Here is a 25,625-nt window from a genome sequence, read left to right as displayed (position 1 = left end):
AGTCACATGCTGGGCGGAGGCAGCTTCCAGCGGCGGAGCGGAGACGCGGAGAGGGAGCGGCCGCGAGTCCAGCACCATGTCCGGCCTCAAAGTCTACAGCACCTCGGTGACCGGCTCCAGGGAGGTGAGCGGGGCCGGGGCCGGGGCCGGCAGCGGAGAGGGGCCCGGCTGCACCGCCTCCCCCGGGGCTGCCCGGCCCCGCCGCAGAGGGGCTCGCACCGCGGGGCGGGGCTGCGGCACCTTCCCCTTTCCCTTGAGCGGACACGGTCCGGCTTTTGTTCCGGGGGGTCGGGACTCGCTCTCCTCCCGCCCCCCCCCATTTTACACCCCAACGCTACACCCCTCATTGTAACCCCCCATCCCGCTGTGATATCTGTACCCCCGTTGTACACCCCAACTCCGCACCCCCATTGAACACCCTAACCCCCCCATCCCGCTCTATCGGTACCCCCATTGTACACCCCCAACTCCGCACCCCCCATTGTACACCCCAACTCCGCACCCCCATTGAACACCCTAACCCCCCCATCCCGCTCTATCGGTACCCCCATTGTACACCCCCAACTCCGCTCCCCCCATTGTACACCCCAACTCCGCACCCCCATTGAACATCCTAGCCCCCCATCCCGCTGTGATATCTGCACCCCCATCATACACCTCAACTCCGCACCCCCCATTGTACTCCCAACCCTGCTGTCATATCTGCATCCCCATCATACACTGTAACGCCGCACCCCCATTGTACACCCCAACTCCGCACCCCCATTGAACATCCTAGCCCCCCATCCCGCTGTGATATCTGCACCCCCATCATACACCTGAACTCTGCACCCCCCATTGTACTCCCAACCCTGCTGTGATATCTGCATCCCCATCATACATCCCAACTCTGCACCCTCCATTGTAACCCCCCCATCCCGCTGTGACATCTGCACCCCCCATTGCACACCCTAACCCCCCTCCCACATCCTGCTGTGATTGCCATCGCGTCCATCCCCCCCAAAATTATACACCCTAATTACCTGTGGGGCCGGGTCCATCTCCCAGATCCTGCTGGGATCCCTGTACTCCTCTATTATACACCCTAACCCCCACTCCTCCCACATCCTGCTATGATCACTGCACCCCCCAATATACACCCAAACTTCCCATGGGGCCGGGTGCCTCTCCCAGATCCTGCTGTGGTTCCCCATGGGGCTGGGTCCTTCTACCTGATCCAGCTGTGATTCTCTCCTCCCAAACCCATGGACTAATTCGCCATGGGCCAGGTGTCGTCAGCTGGGAGTCATTCCCCTCCCTGCCACTCCCAATAGGGCCCAGTCATCGCTATCCCTGTCCAGCGGTGACTGACTTCTTCCCTAGATGCCCTATTTCCCGTGGGGCATGGGCCATATCTAGCTGTGACTCGGTCTCTCTCGCAAGTCACTATTCTGCACACACCCGGTTTGTGTATGTGCTTCTGGAAACTTAAAAATCTTCAACCCTTTAGCCTGTCAGACACAGGGGAAAGTGTAACCTGCCTTCTCAATCTGTGTTTCAGATCAAGTCCCAGCAGAGTGAAGTGACCAGGATCCTGGATGGGAAAAATATCAAGTATGAACTGGTGGATATCTCCCAGGATAATGCCCTGCGGGAGGAGATGAGGACCAGGTCAGGCAATCCCAAAGCCATTCCACCCCAGATATTCAACGGCGACCATTACTGTGGGGTAAGGCTCAGAATCAATGTAGATGGGCTATAAGGACCTCAGAACCCAGGGGTTTGGTATTGACCAGTGGCTCTCAAACTTCTTTACTGGTGACCCCTTTCACATAGCAAGCCTCTGAGTGTGACCCCCCCCTTATAACTTAAAAATACTTTTTATATATTTAACCCATTATAAATGCTGGAGGCAAAGTGGGGTTTGGGCTGGAGGTTGACAGCTCATGACCCCCCATGTAATAACCTCGAGACTGCCTGAGAGGTTCTGACCCCCCGTTTGAGAACCCCTGGTATTGATCTTGATCTCCCAGCCTGGGTGTGCAAATGACGAAGTGCATTTAAAAGGCTTTCTCTGGGAAGAGATGTCGACCTGGCACTACAGGCCCTTGTCTTTAAGTTTAAAGGGCGCATGAGAGAAGGCTAACAAGCAAAGGGCATTGTGTGGCTGTCATAAGGGGACCTGGCGTTATGTGGGAGATACCGCTGACCCTTACCATTGCATTGTGGAAGCCACTGCATACGGTCCTGTCATTGCACCTTTGTCTGCAGTCATCAGTTCTGAAAACTGCCAATGCATTTGCTATTGCGTAACACATTCTATAGGCGTTTGTGAGGTGAGGCTGATTCCGCTGGGTACTGAGTTGGACCCACCGTATTTGCTTGCCCTGAACCTGAAGGGAAAGGCAACTGAGCTGTGCCTTTCTCCCTCCCAGCACTTGTTCTGTTTGTGCACCTGGCTGTGGCGGAGCAGGGGTGCCCACCTGAGCTGTGTGCCCCTGGTTTTGTTCCCTTCCCTGTTCTGAGCTTGTTTTGTTGCATTTTCTACCTGCAGGACTATGAGTTGTTTGTGGAGGCCGTGGAACAGAACACCCTGCAGGAGTTCCTGAAGTTAGCCTGAGCATTCCTTTCCCATCCTGGACTTTAACTCTGCATTCCCAACCAACTGCCTCTCTGATCATCTTAACTCCTAGGCTGTCTGTGCCATCCCGGCCTCATGGTCTATCTCCTGCCGCAGGGAAACCCAGGACCAAACCTCCTCTTTGCAGCTGCCTGCGATTTCTTCCTGCCTAACCCCAATAGTGTCTGATAGGGCCCCAAAGCAGCTCTGATATCACTGCACGTTCCTTCGACCACTGCCGGGCCTTGCTCCCAGGGCAGCTGCCAGTGCCTCTCGAGAAAGGAAGTCACCTGAAGTAAGGCCGTTGGAAAGCTCAGCTATTCCTGCGCCCCTCTCCTCTGAATGAGTCTTGTGTTTTAGAAGGGAAGGGTGTGGGATTGTGTGCTTCCTCTTTCGTCCTATCATCAGTTGCGGTTCTGGGTGAACACAGCAGCCTGTGCTTCCTTCCTCTCATGCTGATCGTAGACATGCTGAGGGCAGTTTGTTGTTTAAACTCAATGCAGAAGCACTGCACAAGAATAGGGTTTGAATTCCCTCATCAGCCAGAGAGAGGGAGGATGAAATAAATAAAACTACTTCAGTAGAGTGCGGAGCTCTCTTGAAGAGGCTCTGAGGGGTGGGTGGTGAGGGCAGATCTGCTATTAGGGGACCCATACAGTTCCATTAGCACATTCCTGTACTGATGTGATGTGAAAGCTCCCTTTAGGAGGGCTCAGGGGCTGCTCCAGAATGTCTGACGCTCCAGCCTTCCTGTCTTTCCTTTTCGAGCTGGCTTGCTGCGACCTGGACCAAGTGCATTTTGTTTTCCTGCCAAAAAGCATCTTTCTAACCACTGTTGTCTTCTGAGATGCTATTAAATGTTACTAAGCCTTTCTTGCTGGCTTTGGTGTGGTTTTTTTTTTTTTAATTGGTTTCTTTATTTTGATGCTAGATTGGGCATCATCCTACTTACCAATTCTGAGTGAGGGCCCAGCTCAGAGGAGCTTAGTCAGTTCTCATTGCTTTGGCCTGGCACAAAGATCTTAACACTAGAACGCCAGCACGGGCTTAAAGAACTTGCGTTGATGCCTTTACAATTCTGGAGTCTCTTCCAGAATTGCTCCCAGTCCCCCTCTAAACACTAGTGAAATGTACATGGCATGGAGGGGGGCAAGCTGCTAGTGAGGAAAACACTTGTCTAACTAGATGAGCAAAGGCCTTAAAAGTTACAGGGGATCCTTCCTATCTATGCAAGGGGGAGAAGACCTGTTTCCATCCACTCACTGAACTTCCTGTAGTTCAGGACCATGCAAGAAATGAGCTGGGGTGAGTGCAGTGGAGAGGAGTTTTGATGCAGGATTCTCTGGCGCCAGCCGTTTACCTTTCTAGTGTATTGTTGGCTGACCAAGGCTTTAGTACTTCCCCAAACATTCAAGTGAAAGTTGATAGATGAGAAACTGCAGCAAAATAACTGCACAGCTTAAGAGTGTTTGAACCGGTGAGAGTGCTGTGTGCTCAGGAGGGCCTAGTCAAAGGGGAAGTTGCCCAAAGGCTCTGCACTGCCCAAAGGGTGCAGCATCTTCATCCCCAAATGAGCTGCAGCTTTATCGTGTTCTCACACTGAATGGTTAGGCGGCTTTCCCGGACAGGAGGGGGGGGAGGCTAGCATATGAACATGGATTAAGGCTCCGTCCCTTCAGGGAAAGGTGGGGTATGTGCATAAGCCAGTCCCAGAGATTGTACTCTGTCCTTTAGTGAACTAGGCTGATACAGAAGGGGGCTTGGGTCCTTAACTCTCAAGGCCTGGACTCCTCCCATCTTATACTTTACACACATGGAAATGATACGCAAAGTGAAGAACAGCACTACTCATCTGATTGAATAGTACTTTGCCCAGGGGATAAATGACAACACAGTACAAAGCCTGAGAATTGGGCCCTAGCATAGGACAGAAATGGGGGTAGTAGGTCTCGTGAAAGCACTTGTTTCGTCGCCACAGGGCCAACGACTGGGGGAAAGGCAGAGGTCAGCCATACAGACCTGTAGGCTGTTAACATTGGACACTTGGGGCCTGTTTAAAGGAAGAAATGTTTCATGTAGAGGAAATGTAAGGATTGGCACCTCCTCACTGGAGTGGTTCCGGCTGTGTCTCAGTGCTGCAAATGACTCAGAACCTGATTCCACTCAGTCCAGTGTAACCCTATTGACTTTAATAGTTAAGCCCGTTTGTACACCAGTGAGAGATCAGAATCTAGCCCTAATGAAGAGAGCAGATGCATGTGGAAATGGCACTGTAGCCTAGCAGGGAGGGCCCTTACAGCATTTCACCTATGCTGTATATAAATTTACTTCTTGAAGGCTCTGTCTACTCTGCAATAAAAGACCATGGTATGGCCGTGTCTGGCCTGGCTCGGCTGACTGGCTAAAGATTGCAGTGTAGACATTCAGGCTTGGGCTGGAGCCTGGCCTCTGAAACTCCACAAAGGGGCGGGGGTCTCAGTGCCCTGGCTCCAGGCCACACTTGATCATCTATGCTGCTAGTTGCATCCTGAGCCCAACTCAATTGATGTGGGCTCTGAGATTGGTGCTAGTTTTTTTATTGCAGTGTAGACTAAGGGACCTGTAGACGAGGGCACAGGTGTTGAACTGAACTCACTGCAACCTCTGAGGGGCAAAAAGCTCATGTGACCTTCAGCAAAGGTGGAGAGAAACCTAGTTTGGATATAAGTCCCCCAGGGTAATATTTACACAGGCTGTCATGTAGGCTGCCATGTGATGAGGCCACAGGCCCAAAAGGGCTCTAAAGACAGCCCCCAGAGGCTAGTAGGATCCAGACTGGCAGGGTGTGTGGCCTTGTCATCACAGTTCTCTCACCAATAGTGCAGGGAGGAGCTAGATCTCCAGGGCTATTTCTCCCCCTTGCTTTGCCTTCAGGAGGTGGTAGGCCCAGGTAACAATACAGTTCAACTGAATCTGGAAAGACAATCCCACCCTTCTTCCCCCTTGAGTAAGGGAGAGGTTGTAGCTTATCTGATTGTGCAAGGCTGTTCCTTCCTCTTGTCTTATTGTAGAAACGGATGGGTGGGGAGGAAAGCAAATTGCTTCATGTGGAGTAGCAGTTGCAAGGCCAACTGGCTCATTTGAAGTTGTTAAACTATCTGTGGCCCTGTCCCTCCTTGGCCAAAGGGATCTTTTCCCGCAGCAGAAGGGAGGCGTTGGGAATCAGTCCACACTCCTGCAGGGTCATGAAGTTGTCAGTATACACTCTCTGGGGAAAGGTGCTGATGATCTCATACGGCTGTGGTTCTCCACCCCTAGGAAAGAACAGTACAATCTTTCCTGTGAGCCATGTTCCAAAAGATTCCACAGAGCTGCTGGAAATAAGCCAGTTGCAGGGTTACACAAGAGCAGAGGGCTGGAGGGAGCATTAGAGGAACAGCTGAGATGTAGAGCCCAGCCACTCGAAGGCTGTTCCAGACTGCAGCAGCCCCAGATGGGAAAGCTCTTACAACTCAATAACGGTGAGATCACCAGGCACACACCAAGCCTAGACCAGCAGGGCTACGTCCTGTGAAGGGAGCAGGGACAGGAGAGAGAAGGTGCCTCTGGTAGGCCAGAGTTGCTTCCAGGATGTTAAGAACAAGGACAGTTTTGAAGTGGATTGTGAGAAGGGGGTGACAATAGTCAAGGCGTCGGTTGCTGAGGAGCGAGTGTGGGGAGCAGAGGCAAACAACGACATTCCCAGGTACGGCTGCAGGAGGTGAGGAGGAGATGGGAACTACTGAAACCGAAGAGCCAGAAACGTGGAAGACTATGGGGATGTCAGCTCCCTGCAGGGGGGGGGGGGGGGGAATTTAAATCTATACACAATTCCCAAACCATGGGCCTGATCCTGATTCCTCTCTGGAGGTGCTGAGTGTGACAAGCACCTTCAACCCCCACTAACATCAGTGTATGTTGAGGAGGCTCAGCACCTGGCAGGCAGGCAGAGGCACTGTGATCCTGCACCTGCCGGAATTACATTGTAGAGTATTCTTCAGGCGGCTCAATTCCGGGGATCAAGTGGGATTTGGAAATGCCACTAGCTCAGTTTTCACTGTGGCCTGACTCAGTGGAGTGGAGGAGTTGGACTGGCTCCCAGACACCCCCCTTTCCTCTCCCTATACCTGCCTGCTCTGGGCGAGGTGCCGGCGCAGGTCTCCTATGGTCTCTGTGAAGAGCATTTTTACAATGTAGGTCTGCTCCCCATTCTCAGATTTTATCCGGAGAGTGGAGATGTTGGAGGCTGGAGGCTGGTCCTGTTCGTCTGCCTTCAACCTGAAGGCCATAAAAGCCAGTGAGACAAGAAACAGCAATTTTATAGAGAGACTGATCAGGCAATGCTAAGTGGGCTAGGCTGGACAGGGCATCAGGAGGGAGCCAAAGGGAAAAGAAAAGTGCTGGAACAGAGAATCTTAAAAATCTACAGAAAAGTCTACACTAGCTGGTAAAACAATTGGCGGTCGGGGGTGTGAAAAAAACATCCCCCTGACTTGCCATAAGTTTCACAGACAGAAGTGCCGGTGTGGACAGTGCTATGTCGGTGGGAGACGCTCTCCCGCCACACGTTGGGGGTGGTTTAATTATACCGATGGGAGAGCTCCCTCCTGTCAGCATAGAGTGGCTATACAGGAGACCTTACAGCGGTGCAGCTTCAGCTCTGCCGCTGTAAGGTCTGTAGAGTAGACGTACCCTTAGCAGGTTCCTGAACCCTGATTGACTGTGGGCAAATAGGCCAAAATGGCCTACAAAGTGCTACGTGCCTTTGAAATAGCTTAGGGTTACCATACGTCCGTTTTTTCCCGGACATGTCCGGCTTTTCGGCAATCAAACCCCCGTCCGGGGGGAATTGCCAAAAAGCCGAACATGTCCGGGAAAAATACCGGCCGGGCACTTCCTCTCCCGCGACTGCTCTGCTCCTCCCCGGACTCAGACTTCGGCTCTGTTTAAGAGCCAAGCTGCCCGAGCCAGCGCTACCGGCTTCGGGCAGCGCCCTTGACTCCGGACCCCGAGCCGCCGGGCTCCAGCTGTGCTGGGGAAGCGCCGGCTGGGGGCGCAGGGTCTGGAGGCTGCCCGGCAAACCATGAAGCCGGTAGCGCTTGGGCAGCCCTTTTCGCGTGGCTGGGAGGGAGGAGGGGGAGTTAGGTAGGGGACTTTGGGGAATGGGCGGAGTTGGGGCAGGGGCAGGAATGGGAAAGGGGCGGGGCCAGGGCCCCGTGGAGTGTCCTCTTTTTTTATTTTTTAAATATGGTAACCCTAAAATAGCTGAATGTGGAAAGACAGCCCCACCCGCCTACTCCTTTGCGTGAGGGAGAAGTTGCGGCCTATCTGATGATGCAAGGCTGCTCTTTCACTTTCTGAGATAAGCTGGGGCCCTTTTTTGTTCCTTATTACGGATCAAGGCTGCCTGGTAGGGTTGTTTATTTGCTTTTTTAAATACAAAATTCTGCTTGATTTATGGTGACATTAGAAATTCAGCTCTTGTCTAGCCTGGAAGACTCTGACTACAGGAGAACTAGTGAAATGGTGACCCCATTTGCTCATCTCTTCTCTGGAGGCACTTTCCCATTCAGAGGGTGAAAATTGAAAGAAGAAGGAATTTATAGCCAGACTGGTTCAAACTCCTTGGGTTTTGCTTGTTCTTGTGAACACCCCTTTAATACCAAGAACTAGCTAACATTTTGAATAAAGGAAGCCTTTGTTGAAGATGTCAGGATTCACCATAAACATCTCAGAGGCCTCCCAAAACTAGGAAAGATCAAACCTGGCCTTCCTGCTATTTCTAAAGTAAAAACCAAGTGGAAAAAACTCTAGTGGTTTTGCTTTAAAACACACAAATGAACCCTCCCTTTCCAGGCCCTCTTTATCCATCAGAAAGCAGCAAAAATGGGCAAAACCATTAAACAAATCTTTGCAGGTTGCCTCTGATGGCTAGTGGACGGACAGGAGAGACTGACCGTGCATTGGCTAAGGGACCACTGCCCTTTACCTCTCCTTCATTGCTGCAAGGCTGGGCGTCTCCACCAGGATCACTTCATTGCTACCTGTCCCATCAGAGCCCTGAAACCAAACAGGGAAACCTCAGATACCATCTGCCCAGCTTCCCTCGATTAATACCTGGGGGACAATCCCCCTGTTTTCTGGCCACAGGTGGAGAATGTGCCCTCCTCCTCAGCCCACCAGCTACAAGGCCAATGGCTTCTCCATCCTACCTCTCATTCCCATGCAGCATCACAAACCCTCTCATCTGCTGCTGCTCCCAGCAGGCTGCAGCAGGCTTGGCACAGTACCAGGCAGTCAGGTTTCTCCAGCAAATGGTAAATATGGCTTCTAAACTTTGTACTTAGTTAAACTATTTATTTAAAAAAAAAAAATCTGCCTACACTGGTCCTGGTGTTGGCTGTGGCTTCTTCTAATCTAACAACTGACTTCCACATTAATTGATTAGTTTGTTTTAAGCCAATAAAACTAGATTGGTCTATTTCCTTGTAAATGTTCTGTATGGGCACAAAGTTTAATTATCATAATTAAACCTATCTGAGGAAAGTACTTGCTCCCCTTCAAGCAAAATGACAGGGTCTAGATCTAACACCCGAGACAGTAACTTAACTTAAATATTTACTCAATCATCAGATGGGTTAATAATGATTTTTTTCCCCCAGGGAGAAACAGTTCCAGAAAGGGGTGAAAGGGCCTGGTGAAAATACATCTAATGCTTTCTGCTGGAGTCTTTTCTGAATCCAGGAGGTTGAAGATTTTTGGAGTGAAAGGGCCCAATCTGATTTTATTTGCACCTACATAAGGTTGTTGGCTTCCATAGAGTTACTGCTGATTCACGCCAGTGTAGCTGCAGAGTCAGAAAATGTCTATACTACGAGCAACTCAACTACAGCACTGTAGCTATTCCGTTGTAGCATCATAGCGTAGACACTTCCTAGAGCGACGGAAAGAGTTTTTCACATCACTGTAGGTAATCCACCCCCCTGAGCTGTGTTCTTCCGTCAACCAAACTGTGTCTACACCGGGGGTTAGATAAGCTTAACTACTGAGCTCAGAGGTGTTTTTCACACTCCTAAGAGATGTAGTTAGATTGACCGAAATTTTAAGCATAGCCTAGCCGTTAGGCTTATTCCGGGGCTCTGTCATACCTGCAGAGTTTCTTTGATTGGTCCTCGGATATCAATCACTTGTCCCTCCCGGATCAAGGATTTAGGAAGTTTGTTGAGAAACTGCTCCAGTGAGAGCTTGAGACCTGCCACGAGAGGGGGGGCGGGGAGGAGAGACAGGAACAGGGAGAAGCAGGAAGGGGAATCCTAGATGTATCACATCACACCAAGCAATTATATGAATACTAGAATGTTCCGCTTCTTGGGCTCATCAGAATTGTACTTTGGGCAGTTCCCTTTTAGGAACGGGTTATTAGAATCACCCATAAGGCATGTGATCCGAAGTCCATAGTATAGGAGAAGCTCTTCACAGCTAAATAACAGGGTGATATACAATTGCTGATGGGAAATGCATATGCCTAGATTATTATATATTGCCATATATGGCTGTCCAGGAACATACATAACCATATATGACTACTCCCACTATACAACTACATGTCAGAACATATGTGACCAGACCTTCCAAGATCTAGTCAGAGCAGTTTAATTTTCAATCTGTGCGAGTAATTTTTGGCAACTGTTGGAGCAGATTTCTGGACTGCAGAAGGAAAACAAGGAACCTGTGAGCTGGTCCTATATAATGTGTCTTTCCCTCATGGCTTGGAGATGTGCTGTGACATATCGGAGATGGAGAAGATGAGGCTGGCATCTTGAGGGGAAGATGTCCACTTACATAAGTAACTTGCAATAGAACAATTGTTTGTTTGAAGGCCCAGTCCCTGAAGGCCGTCACCCACACCATTCTTCTGAATGTCTCAAGTGGGCGATGCTGGAAAGACCTCTGCTGAGAATGAGCTCTGGGTTTCATGTGGAAAGTGGGTGGGTTTCATGCACATGCTGGGAAAACTGCCCAAACTGTGGTATTTTATGAATGGCGAGTCTCAGGACTGTTTGCTTCTGTGATCCCCGTGAAACTGACTATTGTGGCAGCTGGCTCTCAGCTACTGCAGCAGCACATGAAGCATAACACTCCTCTCAGAAATGTCACCAGGCAACTCTCAGAATTAACTCCTTGGTAACTGGATGACTGTTGCCAGGCTTCACCGGGGCTTTATTTATCCTCTATTTTGGGGCTAAGTAGGGGATCGCCAGGGATTAGCGGGAATGGCAAAAGACTCACCTGGGATCTCACTGGTTTCCTTTACCTCACTTGACCTCGAATGGCCAACTACCTGCCCCTGGCCAGGAAAGTTCTCTGGTAGCTGCCTCTCCCGAAAGAAAACGTCTCTCCTGTCAGTGACCTGTTCAATTAAAGCTAGCTGCCATTAGCAAGCTTGTCTGCCTCCAGGACCCAGCTCTCACTGCAGGGTAAGCAGCAAGAACAAAACAAGAACAAACAACTAACAGAGACAGCTAGTTCCTCCTGAGGGTGATTCTAATCTAGAAACACCTATAAAAGAAGCTGTCTGAAGATCCTTTTAGACCCTCCAGAAAAATAAACCCACGCCTGTGTCCCTTCAAGTCTAAAACCCTTCTAGTTAGCAGTTCAATGTCCCATCCAGATCCTAAGATAAGACAGATGATCACTCCAGCCTTGCACACATTAGTACAGTGCTTCGATCCTGCTTTGTGCCTCAGTTTCCCCATCTATGAAAACTGATCCTCAGATGAGAGGTGATGTGAAATTACAAAGTATTATTTTGTAATCGATAGGCACACCTAGGGTTTGCCTTGGTCTGTGCTAACAGAACAAGGGATGCGCAAGCAGCCAGGACCACCAGATGTCTCTCTGAAACCAAAGAAGCAAAAGCACCAGATTCAGCCCCCCACAGTCCCTAGTCCCACCCAGCTCAGCAAAACACAATTGTCAGAGAAGCACATGGCCACTGTGGTACGTCCACACTACAATAAAACCCCTGTGACTCATGGACCTCAGGCTGTGGGGCTATACAATTGCTGTGTAGATGTCTGGACTTGGGCCTGGGGCCCAGGGTCTAGGACCCTGTGAGGGGGGAGGGTCCCAGAGCCCAGGCTTCAGCCCGAGCCTGAACATCTGCACCATAACCTGAGGCCTGTGAGCCCAAGGGAGCGGACACAGACCAGCTGCAGGTGTTTTACGGCAGTGTAGATGTATTCTAAGTCCTGACTGGGTGTCTTCCATTCCCCCATGACACTCTAACCCCCACAGCGATAGGCCCAACATTTTCAAATCGTGTGCCTACAGGCAGGCACCTACACAGAAGTGGCCTGATTTCCAAGGGGGGCTGAGGACATACAACTCCATGGGATTTGTGTGCCTAATTTTAGGCACCTATATTTGAAGATCTGGATTATAATAGCCTCTGCAGCTGCCTCCTGTGATGTATCATTCCATATTCTTTATGAAAATATGCTTATGATCTGAATATGACGTAACAGAGATCTACTTTATGCAAGACAGCTCATGCGAGGGATCACTGGAAAGGTTATGATTTACTGAATGCGATTATCCTATTTGTACGCCTGCCTCATTGCTGTATCTGAAATTAGGAATATTGACTATGTATCTGTATTTCAACTATGCTACTTTGGGTGACACCCGCTGCTAACGCTTCAGGTACAACAATGGAAAAGGTAGACAGTGCTGATGGCCCATCAGCAAGGACAATGGACTGTAAAAGAGTTTAGTCTTCCTGTGAACCTGTGGGTCAGCCTGTGAAGAATGGCTACAAGGGCCCTACAGAGGCATGTGACCATGTCACCTGATACTGGAACCCATCTTGAATTCTGTACTTTTCCACGAGAAGCTGTGGGGAGGGGGAAGAGTGTCAAACAAGGAAACAAAGGACTCCCGCCTTATGCAAATCCTATTTAAGGGTGGGGAGTGAGATAATCCAGGTCCTCAGTTCTCCCCTGCTATCCCACCCAAGATGACTGCTGGAAACGACTAAGATTGAACTGGGGGAAAAGAACTGGACCCAGGCTGGAAGGGCGTCTGGCCTGTAAAGAAGATTATTAGAACCACATTTAACGTGAGAACGTACATGTAACCAGTTTCTTTAGTGTTTTAAGCTTAGTTTGCGTGCTCTGTTTTATTTTCTTGGTAATCTGCCTTATTCTGTCTGCTACCTCCTTAACTACTTAAAATACACCCGTTATAATGAATACATTTATTTCTGGTTTATAATATAGCCCAGTTGATGTGATTTCTAATGGGAGGGGGGAGAAGTTGCACACACCCTCCTCCACCCACATGGAGGGAAGAGGTGAATTTCATAGAATTTGGGGTTTGTACTCAAGGGAGGGTGGACAGGTGGGTGCTGTGGCCAAGTGACACCCCAGAGGGTTCAACCCATCACACCCCCTTTGACTGCTTTCTAGTGACGCAGAAATTTTGCCCTCACTGTCTCTTTCTAACCCAAGATTCACTGAATCAGAGAAACCGTTCAGTTCTAGTGCACCAAAGACCAAGGCATTTCCTGTAACGGCTGTAGCAGGTGCGTGCCCCACCTCAAAAGTCTAGCTGCACATGGGCTGGGTTTAGAAACATCAAACCAGATTTCGCGTCGAGAAAGGCCTGCAGAGTGGTGACTGCAAACAATAAGACAGAAGCAGTTTGCATGGAGAGAGGGATTTCTCCTAAAAGGAAGATGGCAGGGGCTTTGCATTGCTTACCTGAAAAGGAACGCCATCTGGATAGCGCGTCTGTAGCTCTGAGGGAAAATAGCCATCCATGATATCCTGAAGACATTGCTGAAACAAAGCATGAATGCTTAAAAACCAGGCCTCGGGCTCCATAGTACCTCGCTGCTGATACATTCCATTCCACCCGCATCAGACCTGGAGACCTACAAAGGCACCACAGGATCTCTAACGGAGAGAGACTGGCAGATCCTCTAACAACCATCATTCCTCACGAAGCCCTGTGGGGGGCAAATGGGACTAGAGTCACCCCACAAGCCTCAGCCTTTCCCCATTCCCACCCTCGGCCTTTGCTGAGGGAATAGTTAGATGGCAATAACTTGACTTCCTCCAGGAATTGGTCCATACCTGCGTGGACGGCTCCTCGTACGACCGGAAAGGTCCATTGAACATGACTATCCCATTCTGATAAAAAGTGAGGGCTATCGATTGGGGCTGCCTCAGTCTAGCACCTCCTGCTGTGCGCTCGATTTGAGACACACCTTCCCCAGCCAGCACGTTTAAATCTTTCAGGTTTTCCAAAATTAAATCAAAATCGATCAGATGCTTGGAAACAGTTGAGTCGCCTGCAGCAAGGAAAGCAGAGTTATCGAGGGGGAGGAGCCTGCAGCCAGGAGTGTTGAATCCACACGTACATCTCCCTGCATGGGCATGTTAAAGGTGCTGCCCAAACCCTACCATTTTGGGCCTGGCTCCCACCTGCCTCCACGTTGTGTCATTTACTCCTTTGGGAAGGGAGCGTGAAATGCTATCACGTCAGAATGGCAGTGCTTCGCTTCCGCACGGCAGAGGCATATATAACACCACAGTGGAGAACCCGTCCCCTTGTTACCAACTTATGAAACTGCATCATCAGCCAATGCCACAGCCTGCACTCCTTGGAGGCCCTGATTATTTTGATGGTTACAATGTACTTCGCATCGTTCCTTGCTTGGTACTGCACAATACAAAGAGGGAGGTGAGGTGCTGTCCCAAAAAGCTTACAACCTACGTTAGACCAGCAGCTGACTTCAGGACAGGCTCCTGCAGGGAACTCAGATGGGACACCAGCTGACTGACTGATCTCCGAGGCAGGCAGATTGCTTTTCTAAATAAGCCTTTCGCCTGCTGGGGGATTATTGGTGAGAGGGAGGTCTTTTGGGTGCTTGAGAAAGGGATGTCAGGTTTATGGGGTAGGGCAGGAGAGATGTGTAGATGACAGTGGGAGAAGTATATGAGGAGAGGAAGTGCGTGCAGAGATGTTGACTGGGATGAGGCCTTTGATATTTTCAATTCTGCTTTTGACAGATTCTTCAAAGGATAAAAATAGCATCAATAAGCAGAAATAATCTCTGTAAATGCATCAATCAGCAAATAAGGCCAAGTGAACTGACACACTAACCTCTGTGCCTTAAGCCCACTGCTATCAGAGATCATCTCCCTTACCTACTTCAAGGGGCTGTGAAAGTTAATCAGCTGGTGTTTTTCACAGCACTTTGAAGGTGAGGCTGCTACAAGTCCCAAGTATATTCTTCTCTCTTACCACTTAACAGGAGGCCATCACTAAATACTATAGGATTCAACACAATGCAACTAGCTCCCAACTCACGTGGCTGCTGGAGGAAGGGAACAATAGTGTGTTTTGATGCGGTCAGGCAATAGGGGCAAATAAATGCACATGATACATACGGAAAGGGCCGGATTTTGATCTCACACGCATTTTATGCCTGAGTTGGGAATCAGGCTCCAAACATTCAAAGTATGGGGACTGCTTCTGAAGATTTTCCTCCTGATAGCTGACCCATCAGCTCCCCAAAAGAAATGGGCTTTATAAAATATATGCAGTTACTAAACTATGTTCCTGGTGCTGCTTGTGTTACATTACAAGTCTCCTTTCTACTGAAATGGGTTAGGATGTAGACCCCAGGACCACCATGAGGAAATCATAACAGGGAAGGACCTTAGCATTTGAAAGTCTGCAGGACCTATCATGCCCAACCCACATCCAAAGCTATCTGTAAAACATTCGACCCTTTCATCCCCGCATCAAGTAGTACTAATTTTCACTGGGTATCTTCACCCCTGCTGTAAGCTGCTTTCACACTGTGCTCTGGCCATACAAAATCCTTCCCCCCTCACTGCATTTTCTATAATTTAAAGATAGGGTTTTCAAGTCCCACTGATTGCAATGATACCTGTACATCTACGACACTTATGAGCTTTGGAAAATCCCACGCTACAGTTTTTTGTCTTTCCCTAAAGCAAAGAGGTTGATGTAGGGGTTCAGATCCCAGAAGCCACCATCCCTAACATGCCCCCTTCCATGGGCAGCGTGTGAACCGCCGGCTGGGGTAGGCTAGCCCCCAGCTCTGCCCCTTCCACCTGAAGCCCCACCCCTTCTGCCCCCCCACTGCAGTCCCCGGCCCAGGCTAGTGTCCCTAGCCCCAGAGCACTGTGCAGGCGGCACAGCCCCGCTCCCAGCCCCAACCTGAGCCGGGGCCACAGCACAGGGATGGGAAACTGGCAGGAGGGAGCCTAGGGGCAGAGCATGGATGGGGACACGCCTGGCTGTTTGGGGAAGCCATGCCCCCTTCTCAGTCTCAGCAGAGAGACCAAGGGCTTGATGTCATTGACACCAAACTCCTCTCTTAGCCCTAGGGGAGGTCTCTCCAGGTCAGAGTTGAAGCACATTGGGAGGGGAGTGCAGTATGGGGGAAGCCTGATGTGCTACTGCCCACACAGTGCCTGTTCTACAGATAACAGCGGGGAGGTTTTCAAAGGGCAGTTAGGTGACTGAAGTCAAAGGGTGTTAGGTGCCTATCTCCCATTAGCGCCTTTGAAAATCTCCTCCGTTATGTCCAGAGATGTTAATAAAGTTTATGTAAAGGGCACTAAAAATTCACCTCTAAACACAAACTAAAAAGCCAAACACGTGAACCAAACAGGTTTTTGGACCAGGCATTTCAGTTGGAAAGGTGCATCTTTCCAGGGTCACACCCAGCTAAGATGTTATGTAAATAATAAGAATTGAATGAATGACCTACGGGCTAGGAGCTCTCTGCACAAGTCCTGGCACGATGGAGCAGTTCAAGAAGAGTCACAAAGGCCTATCGTGCCATGAATCTGATTGATTAATAAATCCCTAATTATCTGTTTTTCCAATCTGGAGAATATTATGCCTTTTTTAAATACCCCTGAGGGGCAGGCTATCTGCCTCAGCAAAGGGCATTGCTGCTTTACCTGGTTTCCAGAGACCCCTTGATGGCTGATTTTCCTGCTTCTTCAATGATTTCAGCTGTTCATTGCTCTCTCCAACCCAAATCAATCCATAATCATTCAGAAACCGCTGCATGGGGAAGGGGAGAAGAGGATGAACTAGCTTGAGAAGCATGGGAGCATAAAAGGCCAGGAATGGGAGCTGTACAATGTGTGTTGCCTTGGACAAGTCTGACCTTGTTACAAGGTACAGGGATGAGAAAACTCACTGAGCAGGAAGAGTAGCATGTCATGGACTCCAAAAGTTGTATGAACCTATCCACAGTGATCAATCATTCAGTACTCAGTCTATCATGTCTTTGATCACTGCAAAGACTTGAATTCTACTGAGTCAGCCAGTTAATTGGAACAGCAACAGGAGGGACTGAAACAAAACTAAAGCCATACAGATCAAAAGGAGGAGACATAAGTGTTTGTGTATAAGAGCTATTAAAAATGCATGCAATCTAGCCAGGTGTCAATAATAATGATATGCTATATTTACTTAGCACCTTTCTCCCACGAATCTCAAAATACATCACCAACATTAATTTATTAAGCCCCACAACTAAATATGAGTTAAGTCAGGACAACTACCTGCATTTTACGCACTGGAAAACAGAATAACAGAGAGGTTAGAAAACTTGTTCAAGGCCACACAGTGAAATTAGTGGCAGCACTGGGAGGAGAACCCAGAAGTCCTGACGCCCAGTTCCCTGCTCTAATTACCAGGTTAAAGTTTCAGTCAGACATCAGTTTTGCATTATAGAGGAAAGTGGTGTGGTTTCATATCAAACAGCTGAGCATGTATCAAGAGCCACTGATTCTGGGCTTGGGCAGGTCACTTAACCTTTCTGTGACACAGCTTTCCCGTCTGTAAAATGGGGATAGTAACAGAGCAGCTTTGGGATCCTTGGATGAAATGACTTAAATTGCAAAGTAATAGTATTAATAAATGTTCCCCACACTGCAATTTGGATAAATAATTCTTCACTTCCTGTCCTACAATCTTGTGTAGTGTTGCTGTGAGCTGTTCAAAGGCTACCGTATTCCACCCTAGAGATGACTGCATATCACAGGTGAGTGACGTGCTCCCCAGAGTGATGGATTCTCCAACACTTGAGGTCTTCAGATCAAGACTAGATATCTTTCAGGAAGATATGCTTTAGCCAAACAAATTATTGAGCTCCTTACAGGAATAGCTGGGTAAAATGTAATCGCTGATGGTATACAGGAGGTCAGAAAGACTAGATGATCTAATAGTCCCTTCTGGCCTTACAATCTAAGAATCTATGTACAATTCCCTGGGTTTCTTCAGAATGAGCAGTGATATGATTAGCAAGCTGCTAATTATAATTGAGTGTTACATCATATATCAAAACTGATTCAAAAGGGGAGAAAGGAAAAGGAGTGGGAAGGGGATTAGGGAATGTCCCTCATCTGCCATTTAACCTGTTCCTTCTGTACTGAAGCTGTAATAATAGGCAGTGATATTGAAACTGTCAGCTTAGTAAGAACCAAACATTTATGGACTGAATGAACAGGAAGCCAATCCCAGGGAAGCATAGGGTGAGGCCAAGGGGGTCCATCCATGAATCTCACCTCCATTTCCCAGACCTGATTCTGCAGCTGAAGACACTTCACTTCCAGTTCCTCTATTCTGCTTGACTCTGGGGAATCTGCAGAGGAAAGACAGAGACATGAAGTGTTTTATTTTTGCTCTAAAAAGCTTCAGACAAGAGCTGAGATAACAGTGTCAGGGAGTACTGAGTGTGTCTGGGCTCAGCTTGAGGGAACTATTGCTCTCCTCCCAGTCTTGCTTCTTCTAACCACTCCTAAGAACCACGTGGTTATGTGGCCATCTTCTGCTCGGGTTTTCAGTCTTGTGGGAACACTTTAGCACAGTGAAAGCAGGTCAGAGTGTGGCAGTTGAGTGCTGCACCAGAAACCAGCAGCTTAAAAGTCAGCTGCAGATGCATGCATCTGCGGCAAGTGAAGCAGTGAGTGTGTAATTCACAGTTGTCCTTGGGGGAGTACTGGAACTGGGCTTCCCCAAGGAAAGGACTGTGCTGAAGTCCCCAGCAGCACCTCCCAGTGCTGGAAAAGAGCACAGTCTGAGATTAAGGCTGTGTCTACACTGCCATTTTCAGCACTAAAACTTTAGTCATTCAGGGGTGTGAAAAAACACCACCCTGAGCGACAAAAGTTTTAGCGTTGAAAAGTGTCAGTATAGACAGCGCTTTATCACCAGGAGCCGCGCTCCCGGCGACAAAACTACCCCCCCTCATTTGGGGTGAGGGGGTTTAATCGCCGGGAGAGCTCTCCGCCGCGATAAAACGTGACTACACTGCCCACGCCACAGCGCTGCCACGGCCGCACTATAACGTGGGTAGTATAGACATACCCACACACAGGAAGCAGAAGGGTGCCAAGGACAGAACAACTTACCTTTTCCTTTCTGAAGGATCTGCACCTGCTTCTCAAGTTCAGCAACCTTTCTAGCCTGAAGATCCCAGAAAAAAGGCAAAATAATGATTCCACTTGGTTCCTTTCCTCTGAGGATCTCAAAGCACTTTCCACATACCGAAGATTTAGCCATTCTGCTCCCAGAAGCCAGGTAGGTTAACTACACACCCATTTTATGGATGGGCAAAGTAAGGTCTAGAAAGGGTGTGACCTGTCCCAAAATCACATAGGGCTAGACTGTGGAGTTACCACAGGCCCTGACATAACTGCGCAGTCCCAGGAGTAGGCCAGGACCAAGTCACCCTGCCTGCCCATCCATTTCCCACCTGCATGAGATGGGGAGTAGTGACCCCACGATGGCTGCTCCTCCTCTCGCACACAATCCAGTTACGCAGGTTGTGCTCATGCTCTCCTACCCCCCTTTGAGGGTGCAGCTCAAAGTTAAGCCAGTGGTGAGTACATGGCAAATCTGGGGTTAGAACTCAGCAGTCCTGATCTACTAGCCACTAGAAACACTATTTACCCTAAAGTGTCTATAACACCAACAGGGTACTATCCATCCCCATTTCTATCGGGTGTGTCTGCTTCAGAGAGACCTCTGGCCTTCTAATCAACTCAAACATTATAAAATGGAAGGAAGAAAAGAAACGTGCAAAGCAGAAGAGTCAATGACATTAGATGTTAGGGCTCATCTTTCCCTAGGATCACTGCAGTCTCGGGACTGTCCCTTACTGCAGTGCGGTAACAGCAGCTGGGCCTCTACAGTGAGTGGTCTCTGTAATTAGTAAGATACAGGCCTAGTAGTTGCCTTGTCTAAAGAACAATTACACGGTTTTAGCCCAAACTAGGTGTGATCGTGGTTCTGGCTAACGTGGCCAGAACTGTTCAGAAAGGGCCCAAATGAGGCTGGCATTTTTACCTTCAGCTGGATTTCCTGTGCTTGGCTCTTTGCTTTTTGTTCCAACAAAGCAATTTTTTGCATCATGGAGGACATGAGCTCCATGTCAGTCGGAGCTGCCCCTATAAGCACAAGTACAACACATCACCCAAAAAAGCACCTTCAGAATTGCAAGCTTAATTTGACCAAAGGGAACGCTTATGATCATCCAGTGCCATATTACATGGGCGGACGGCATCGTGCAGGAATCCTGGATTAGCCATCGCGGACAGCAGGAATGGATGCCCTGAGGGCAGCGTGTATAAATACTGCAGGTCCCGGGCCGAAGTAACTGGGGTCGATATGGACCTTGCAGCAGACGTGGTGTATGCATCCCTGGATCACCAACAGGCACACTGTGTAAGTGTTCAGGGAAGTGAAATGAGCACCAGACTCTGTAGCTGGATTCACTAATCAAGCCCCATCTGTGGATCATTACGGTTATAGTCCCTGATGCCAGCACTGTGTCTGAGTGAGACATTACCATGGGTACTTGTTTTTGTGGCTGTTCCCTTTGAGCAGGAAGGGGAAATGTCTTGCACTGGAAGCTTTGTTCTAGGAGACAGGATGTCATTCAGCAGCGCAGCTTCATCCTCTGTGAATCCAAGAGGCAAAAAAGCATTAGAGGCGGGGCCAGGTCCACTTTTTAGATGAAGCCTTACAAAAATCTTGTGACGAAGATGCTGGGTGTATCATTAGGGAAGGAGCAGGTTGGGGAAAGAGGTGTGACACAATCCCACTTGCCCACCCAAAGGCTTCCAAAGTGATGATTATTAAGCATCAAGAGTGTGCTTGGCACAATACGATACTCAAAGGACAATACAGTCCATACCCTGAGGAGCGACAGACAAAGATCAGACACCAAACTGTACTGGGAGACAGAGAGCATGGTGCTAATTTAGAGCATCTTTTTCTGGGGGTGAGAGAGGTGAGTGGTGGGATTGAGATTGCTTTAGAAAAAGGTGACGACAGCATAATACTGTCTAGGCTTAGCGTTTGTGAGCCTCACAGAAGAAGGGAGTTTCCAAGAGGGATTTGGAAGAAGCAGTTTGCTCTGCGACAGAGTGGGTGTTCTGAGCATAGGTGACAGCATGGAAGAATGAGGGAACCAGCTTCATTTGGAACTGTAAATCATTTTAGAGTCTAACGTGTTCTAACGAACCCTGGGGATGGGAAAACGACTTCCTACTAATCTGATATCAGACACATGTGGAAAGGAGAGAGAGAAACCAAGGACAAGAAAATGAACTAAGCACATAACACTTCAACGCAAAAACACATAAAGGGAAGAGAAAGGCCTTACTCACCATCGTAGGCACTCAGTTTAAATGGCACTGTCCTTTTCCTGCACATAAGAATAGGGAATACAGAAAACAAACAGCAGACAGATTAATTATCTGCTGGCTGGCCTGGGTAAATTTTTTTAGGGATAATAGACTTGTAAATTACATCAAAAATCTTCTTAAAATACAACCACCTCTACTTTCTTGCTAGTTCACCACACAGAGATAAACCAAACAAGCCCCCTCTTGCTTTGTAAGCTGAGTGAGCTCACACCCAAACAACAAATTCAGAGCAGCCTAACAGCAATTAAGATCACAGGAAGCCACAACTAGTGTTAGCTGCTTCACACTAGGGAAAAGCGAAAGAAAGACAAACAACAAACCTGGCCAACTGTGCTATGCAGAATTGTACAATATTCCTCCTGGCCCCAGCTGGGGATCAGCTTGCACCGCAAGGCTATAGAACAGGGGTGGGCAAACTTTGTGGCCCAAGGGCCACATCTGGGTGGGAAATTGCATGCAGGGCCATGAATGTAAGGCTGGGTCAGAGGGTTGGGGTACAGGGGGGCGGTGCCGGGTGCAGGAGGAGCTCAGGACAGGGCATTGGGGTGCAGGAGGGGGTGCAGAGTGCAGGAGGGGGCTCAGGGCAGGGGTTGGGGTGCAGGGAGGGGTGCAGAGTGCAGGAGGGGGTTCAGGGCAGGGAGTTGGGGTGCAGAGTGTGAGAGGGCTCAGGGCAGGGGGTTGGGGTGCAGGGAGGGGTGCAGAGTGCAGGAGGGGGTTCAGGGCAGGGAGTTGGGGTGCAGAGTGTGAGAGGGCTCAGGGCAGGGGGTTGGGGTGCAGGGAGGGGTGCAGAGTGCAGGAGGGGGTTCAGGGCAGGGAGTTGGGGTGCAGAGTGTGAGAGGGCTCAGGGCAGGGGGTTGGGGTGCAGGGAGGGGTGCAGAGTGCAGGAGGGGGTTCAGGGCAGGGAGTTGGGGTGCAGAGTGTGAGAGGGCTCAGGGCAGGGGGTTGGGGTGCGGGAGGGAGTGAGGGGCGTGGGAGGGGTGCAGGGTGCTGGAGGGGTCTCAGGGCAGAGGGTTGGGGTGCAGGGTGCAGGAGGGGTTCTGAGTGCGGGCTCCAGCCCGGCGCCGCTTACCTTGAGCAGCTCCGGGGTGGCAGCGGTGCGCAGCGGGGCTAAGGCAGGCTCCCTGCCTGCCCTGGCCCCGCTCCTGGAAGCGGCCAGCACCACGTCCCATGCTGCCCTCCGCCTGCAGGTACCTCCCCCGAAGCTCCCACTGGCCGTGGTTCCCCATTCCCGGTCAATGGGAGCTGCGGGGGGCAGTGCCTGAGACGAGGGCAGAGTGGGGAGTCCTCTGCCCCCCCACCCCCCAGGGGCTGCAGGGACATGATGCCCACCGCTTCCGGGTGCAGCGCAGGGAGCCTGCCTTAGTCCTGCTGGGCCACAGGGCTGGCAATCCCACGGGCCAGATCCGGCCCTCGGGCTGTAGTTTGCTCACCCCTGCCATAGAACCAAGAGCCCCAGCTAGGTTATTCTTGCTAGTATAACTGCACAGACTGTTCTGATTCATATAGGCCCCACCATGGAATGGTGGCTCACAGCTGGATTTGGGATGGCACAATACTGGATTTTAGGGCCCAATTCTGCAAGGTGCTGAGTGACTGCAGAGTGTGGTTCTGATCACCCTTAAATCCTACTGACTTCAATGGGAGCTGAAGGGACCAAGCATCTTGAAAGATCAAGACCAAAGAAGAACCCTCCCAGGTTACACCAGGCAGCACACACAGCTGTGAAGTATATAGCGTGGGGTGAGAGTTTGCTGGTCTTGAGGCATTTGTCATTTATGCCTTGATTATAGTGCTCGGAAGGAGAAGCAGCTGGTATCAAAATTTCACAAATAAGCAAGGATGGCAACAATACAAAGCAAGGAAGAGCCCTCATGGCTCATTTACCCTGGACTGTGTAGCTGCAGTGGGACTCTGCGGTGCTTTCCCAGGGAGGAAAGAGGAGAACTCATGGTTTATACCTTAGACAGCTCTAGATCCTAGGGAACAAAGATAGCGTTACAATTCCAGGCTGCAGGATGAAAGTGAGTGAAATGCCTTGGAACACAAGATTGAGGCACACCGTGAAAAGCAGATGACCCAGGATGTATTTTATCATCACACACTGTAGAGGTTTCCCTCAGAGCAGGTTGGTCTTAGGGCAGACCACGAAGTTAAAAGCATGACCCTTCATCTTTCATACAGAGCAGGGAGCCTCGCAGGGAATTCGGGTCCAGCCATGCTGCTTGGAGCAAAGGGTGCATTTCATGCTGGAGTCTCTTTTGCCCATAGGGTCCCATAGGATATGTTTATATAGCATATTAAAAAACACCGCTGGCCTGTAGCAGTTGACTCGGGCTCATGAGGGTCAGGCTGTGGGGCTTTTTCATTGCTGTGTAGACTTCTGACCTCAGGCTGGAGCCCGAGCTCTGGGACCCTCCCACCCTGCAGGGTCCTACAGCCCAGGCTCCAGCCCAAGCCCAGAAATCTACACAGCAATGAAACAGCCCCGCAGCCCCAGCCCCGCAAGCCCAAGTTGGCTGGCACAGGCCAGCGGCAGGTTTTTCTTTGCTGCTTCGACAGACCCATAGAAATGACGTCAAGCACTTCATTGTGGGCCCTGTGGTCTCTACACAGGCTGCAGCCTCCAGGTGACAAACCACAGTCTGCTCCATTTCATGCCAGTTGGGTGCAGCCCTCAGGCGAAGGCTGCCACGTTCCTTGGGTTGCTCTGGTGGGACAAACTCCTGCATCACGCGTGCCCTTCGGTCACTGCACCAGCGCAGCACAAAGGGACACGCTGATTTTGCCTCAAGAAGTCAGCTCACCGTGTCACGCCACCCTCATGTCATCACGGAAAGTGATGTCATGAGGCACCACCGTGCACCGTGCTAACATCGCAAGTCACCACAGTGCAATGCAATGATGCCCGGAGGCATCCTCATGCGATGCTGGGACATCACAACACATCCTTGTGGAAGCACCATGACAGCACAAACGGCCACTGTGCAATGTGATGACGTCAGGAGGCGTCCCCGTGCAACAGGGTGACCTCACAAGGTGCTACCGAATGACCCCAGTGACCTCATAAGGCGTCACCACGCAACCCAACGGCTTTGGGCGCCCTGGGCAAGGCGACATGTAACGAGGCACGAGGCCCGACGTCGCGCCCCCGCCGTGGTGGGCCCAGCCCGGCCTTACGGGGGCCCCTCAGGCTCCCAGCCCCCACGGGCGAGAGGGGCCAAGGGCCGGCCCCGCCTGGGGGAGAGGCCGCCTCGGGGTTGCAACGGACTCACCCGCCCCGCGTCGGGCTCGGCTCACGCGACGCCATCTTGTTTGGAGCGGTTGCCCCGGTTACGGCCGAGCGAGCTGATTGGCTCCGCGAAGGTCCCGTGGCTCGACCCCTTCTGAAAAGACTACTAGTCCCAGCATGCAACGCTCGGGTGTTCTGCACCCTCTCCCCCCCTCCCCCCATGGATCTGAGCAAGAGCTGGGGAGAGAGGCAGGGAATTGACCCCTCCCAACCTGAAAGGGCCCCTCGTGGGACAAGGCAGGGGCTGGGGACTTTGCCCCCCTTAAAGGGCAATAGCTGAGGGATCCCCCACCCCAGGAGAGAGGTGGGGCTGGGGGGCAAACTCCCCTAAATGGGAATGCACCCCCCCCCGGGAGCAGAAAAGGAGCTAGGGGGCCTTAACCCCCCTTAAAGGAGCAACCCCTGAGAGACCCCCGATGGAATATAGGGGAATGGATGTGGCATTAGGGGGGGAGGAATAGTTCAGTGGTTTGAGCACTGGCCTGCTAAACCCAGGGTTGTGAGTTCAATCCTTGAGGGTGTTGGGGTTACTAGGCCTGCCTGAGCCAAAGTTCTTCCATGTTTAAACTCTGTCCTTCCATGTTTAACTCTGATCGACCTCAAAAACCAAGGACAGGAATTGGAATGTGTAAACAGCCAGTTAGCAATTACAACTTTGCTCAAACCAGGTACCAAACAATAATGATGAGGTTTGCATGTTTCTAGCTGGGGAAGGGATAATAAACTAAGGGTAAACAGAACCAAATAACTGTTTAGAGGAGATGTTTCAGAGTAACAGCCGTGTTAGTCTGTATCCGCAAAAAGAAGAACAGGAGTACTTGTGGCACCTTAGAGACTAACAAATTTATTAGAGCATAAGCTTTCGTGGACTACAGCCCAGCATCCGAAGAAGTGGGCTGTAGTCCACGAAAGCTTATGCTCTAATAAATTTGTTAGTCTCTAAGGT

The 25,625-nt window shown here is 50.2% G+C and overlaps 2 protein-coding genes across 2 annotated transcripts; one reads left to right on the top strand and one right to left on the bottom strand.

Annotated features, from left to right (window-relative positions):
• Positions 1-3,472, top strand: SH3BGRL3 (SH3 domain binding glutamate rich protein like 3). The gene is made up of 3 exons (XM_054011778.1): positions 1-124; positions 1,541-1,708; positions 2,534-3,472. Exons 1-3 carry the CDS (start codon positions 77-79, stop codon positions 2,597-2,599), a joined length of 282 nt encoding a protein of 93 aa, XP_053867753.1. The 5' UTR covers positions 1-76; the 3' UTR covers positions 2,600-3,472.
• A 1,655-nt stretch (positions 3,473-5,127) lies between these two features.
• Positions 5,128-24,708, bottom strand: UBXN11 (UBX domain protein 11). The gene is made up of 15 exons (XM_054011777.1): positions 24,663-24,708; positions 23,275-23,366; positions 21,352-21,389; positions 20,529-20,639; positions 20,027-20,127; positions 19,090-19,144; positions 18,244-18,320; positions 16,627-16,732; positions 13,756-13,973; positions 13,381-13,458; positions 10,907-11,027; positions 9,766-9,869; positions 8,607-8,677; positions 6,749-6,895; positions 5,128-5,892 (listed from the first exon to the last, which is right to left on the bottom strand). Exons 2-15 carry the CDS (start codon positions 23,337-23,339, stop codon positions 5,733-5,735), a joined length of 1,452 nt encoding a protein of 483 aa, XP_053867752.1. The 5' UTR covers positions 23,340-23,366; positions 24,663-24,708; the 3' UTR covers positions 5,128-5,732.
• Between the last annotated feature and the right edge of the window lie 917 nt (positions 24,709-25,625).

Source organism: Malaclemys terrapin, chromosome 22 (assembly GCF_027887155.1).
Source record: "Malaclemys terrapin pileata isolate rMalTer1 chromosome 22, rMalTer1.hap1, whole genome shotgun sequence".
NCBI classification, from domain to species: Eukaryota; Metazoa; Chordata; order Testudines; family Emydidae; genus Malaclemys; species Malaclemys terrapin.
Note: the sequence above shows the minus strand (reverse complement) of the source record. Positions and strands in the feature narration are given on the sequence as shown.

Coding starts and splice junctions, on each gene's coding strand:
- SH3BGRL3 (XM_054011778.1), top strand. CDS start 77: ATGTCCGGCCTCAAAGTCTACAGCACCTCGGTGACCGGCTCCAGGGAG. Junction 125..1,540: donor CGGTGACCGGCTCCAGGGAG/GTGAGCGGGGCC, acceptor TCTGTGTTTCAG/ATCAAGTCCCAGCAGAGTGA. Junction 1,709..2,533: donor ACGGCGACCATTACTGTGGG/GTAAGGCTCAGA, acceptor TTCTACCTGCAG/GACTATGAGTTGTTTGTGGA.
- UBXN11 (XM_054011777.1), bottom strand. CDS start 23,339: ATGAGTTCTCCTCTTTCCTCCCTGGGAAAGCACCGCAGAGTCCCACTG. Junction 8,678..9,765: donor CAATCAAAGAAACTCTGCAG/GTATGACAGAGC, acceptor GTTTGGTTTCAG/GGCTCTGATGGGACAGGTAG. Junction 6,896..8,606: donor CTTGCAGCAATGAAGGAGAG/GTAAAGGGCAGT, acceptor TATGGCCTTCAG/GTTGAAGGCAGACGAACAGG.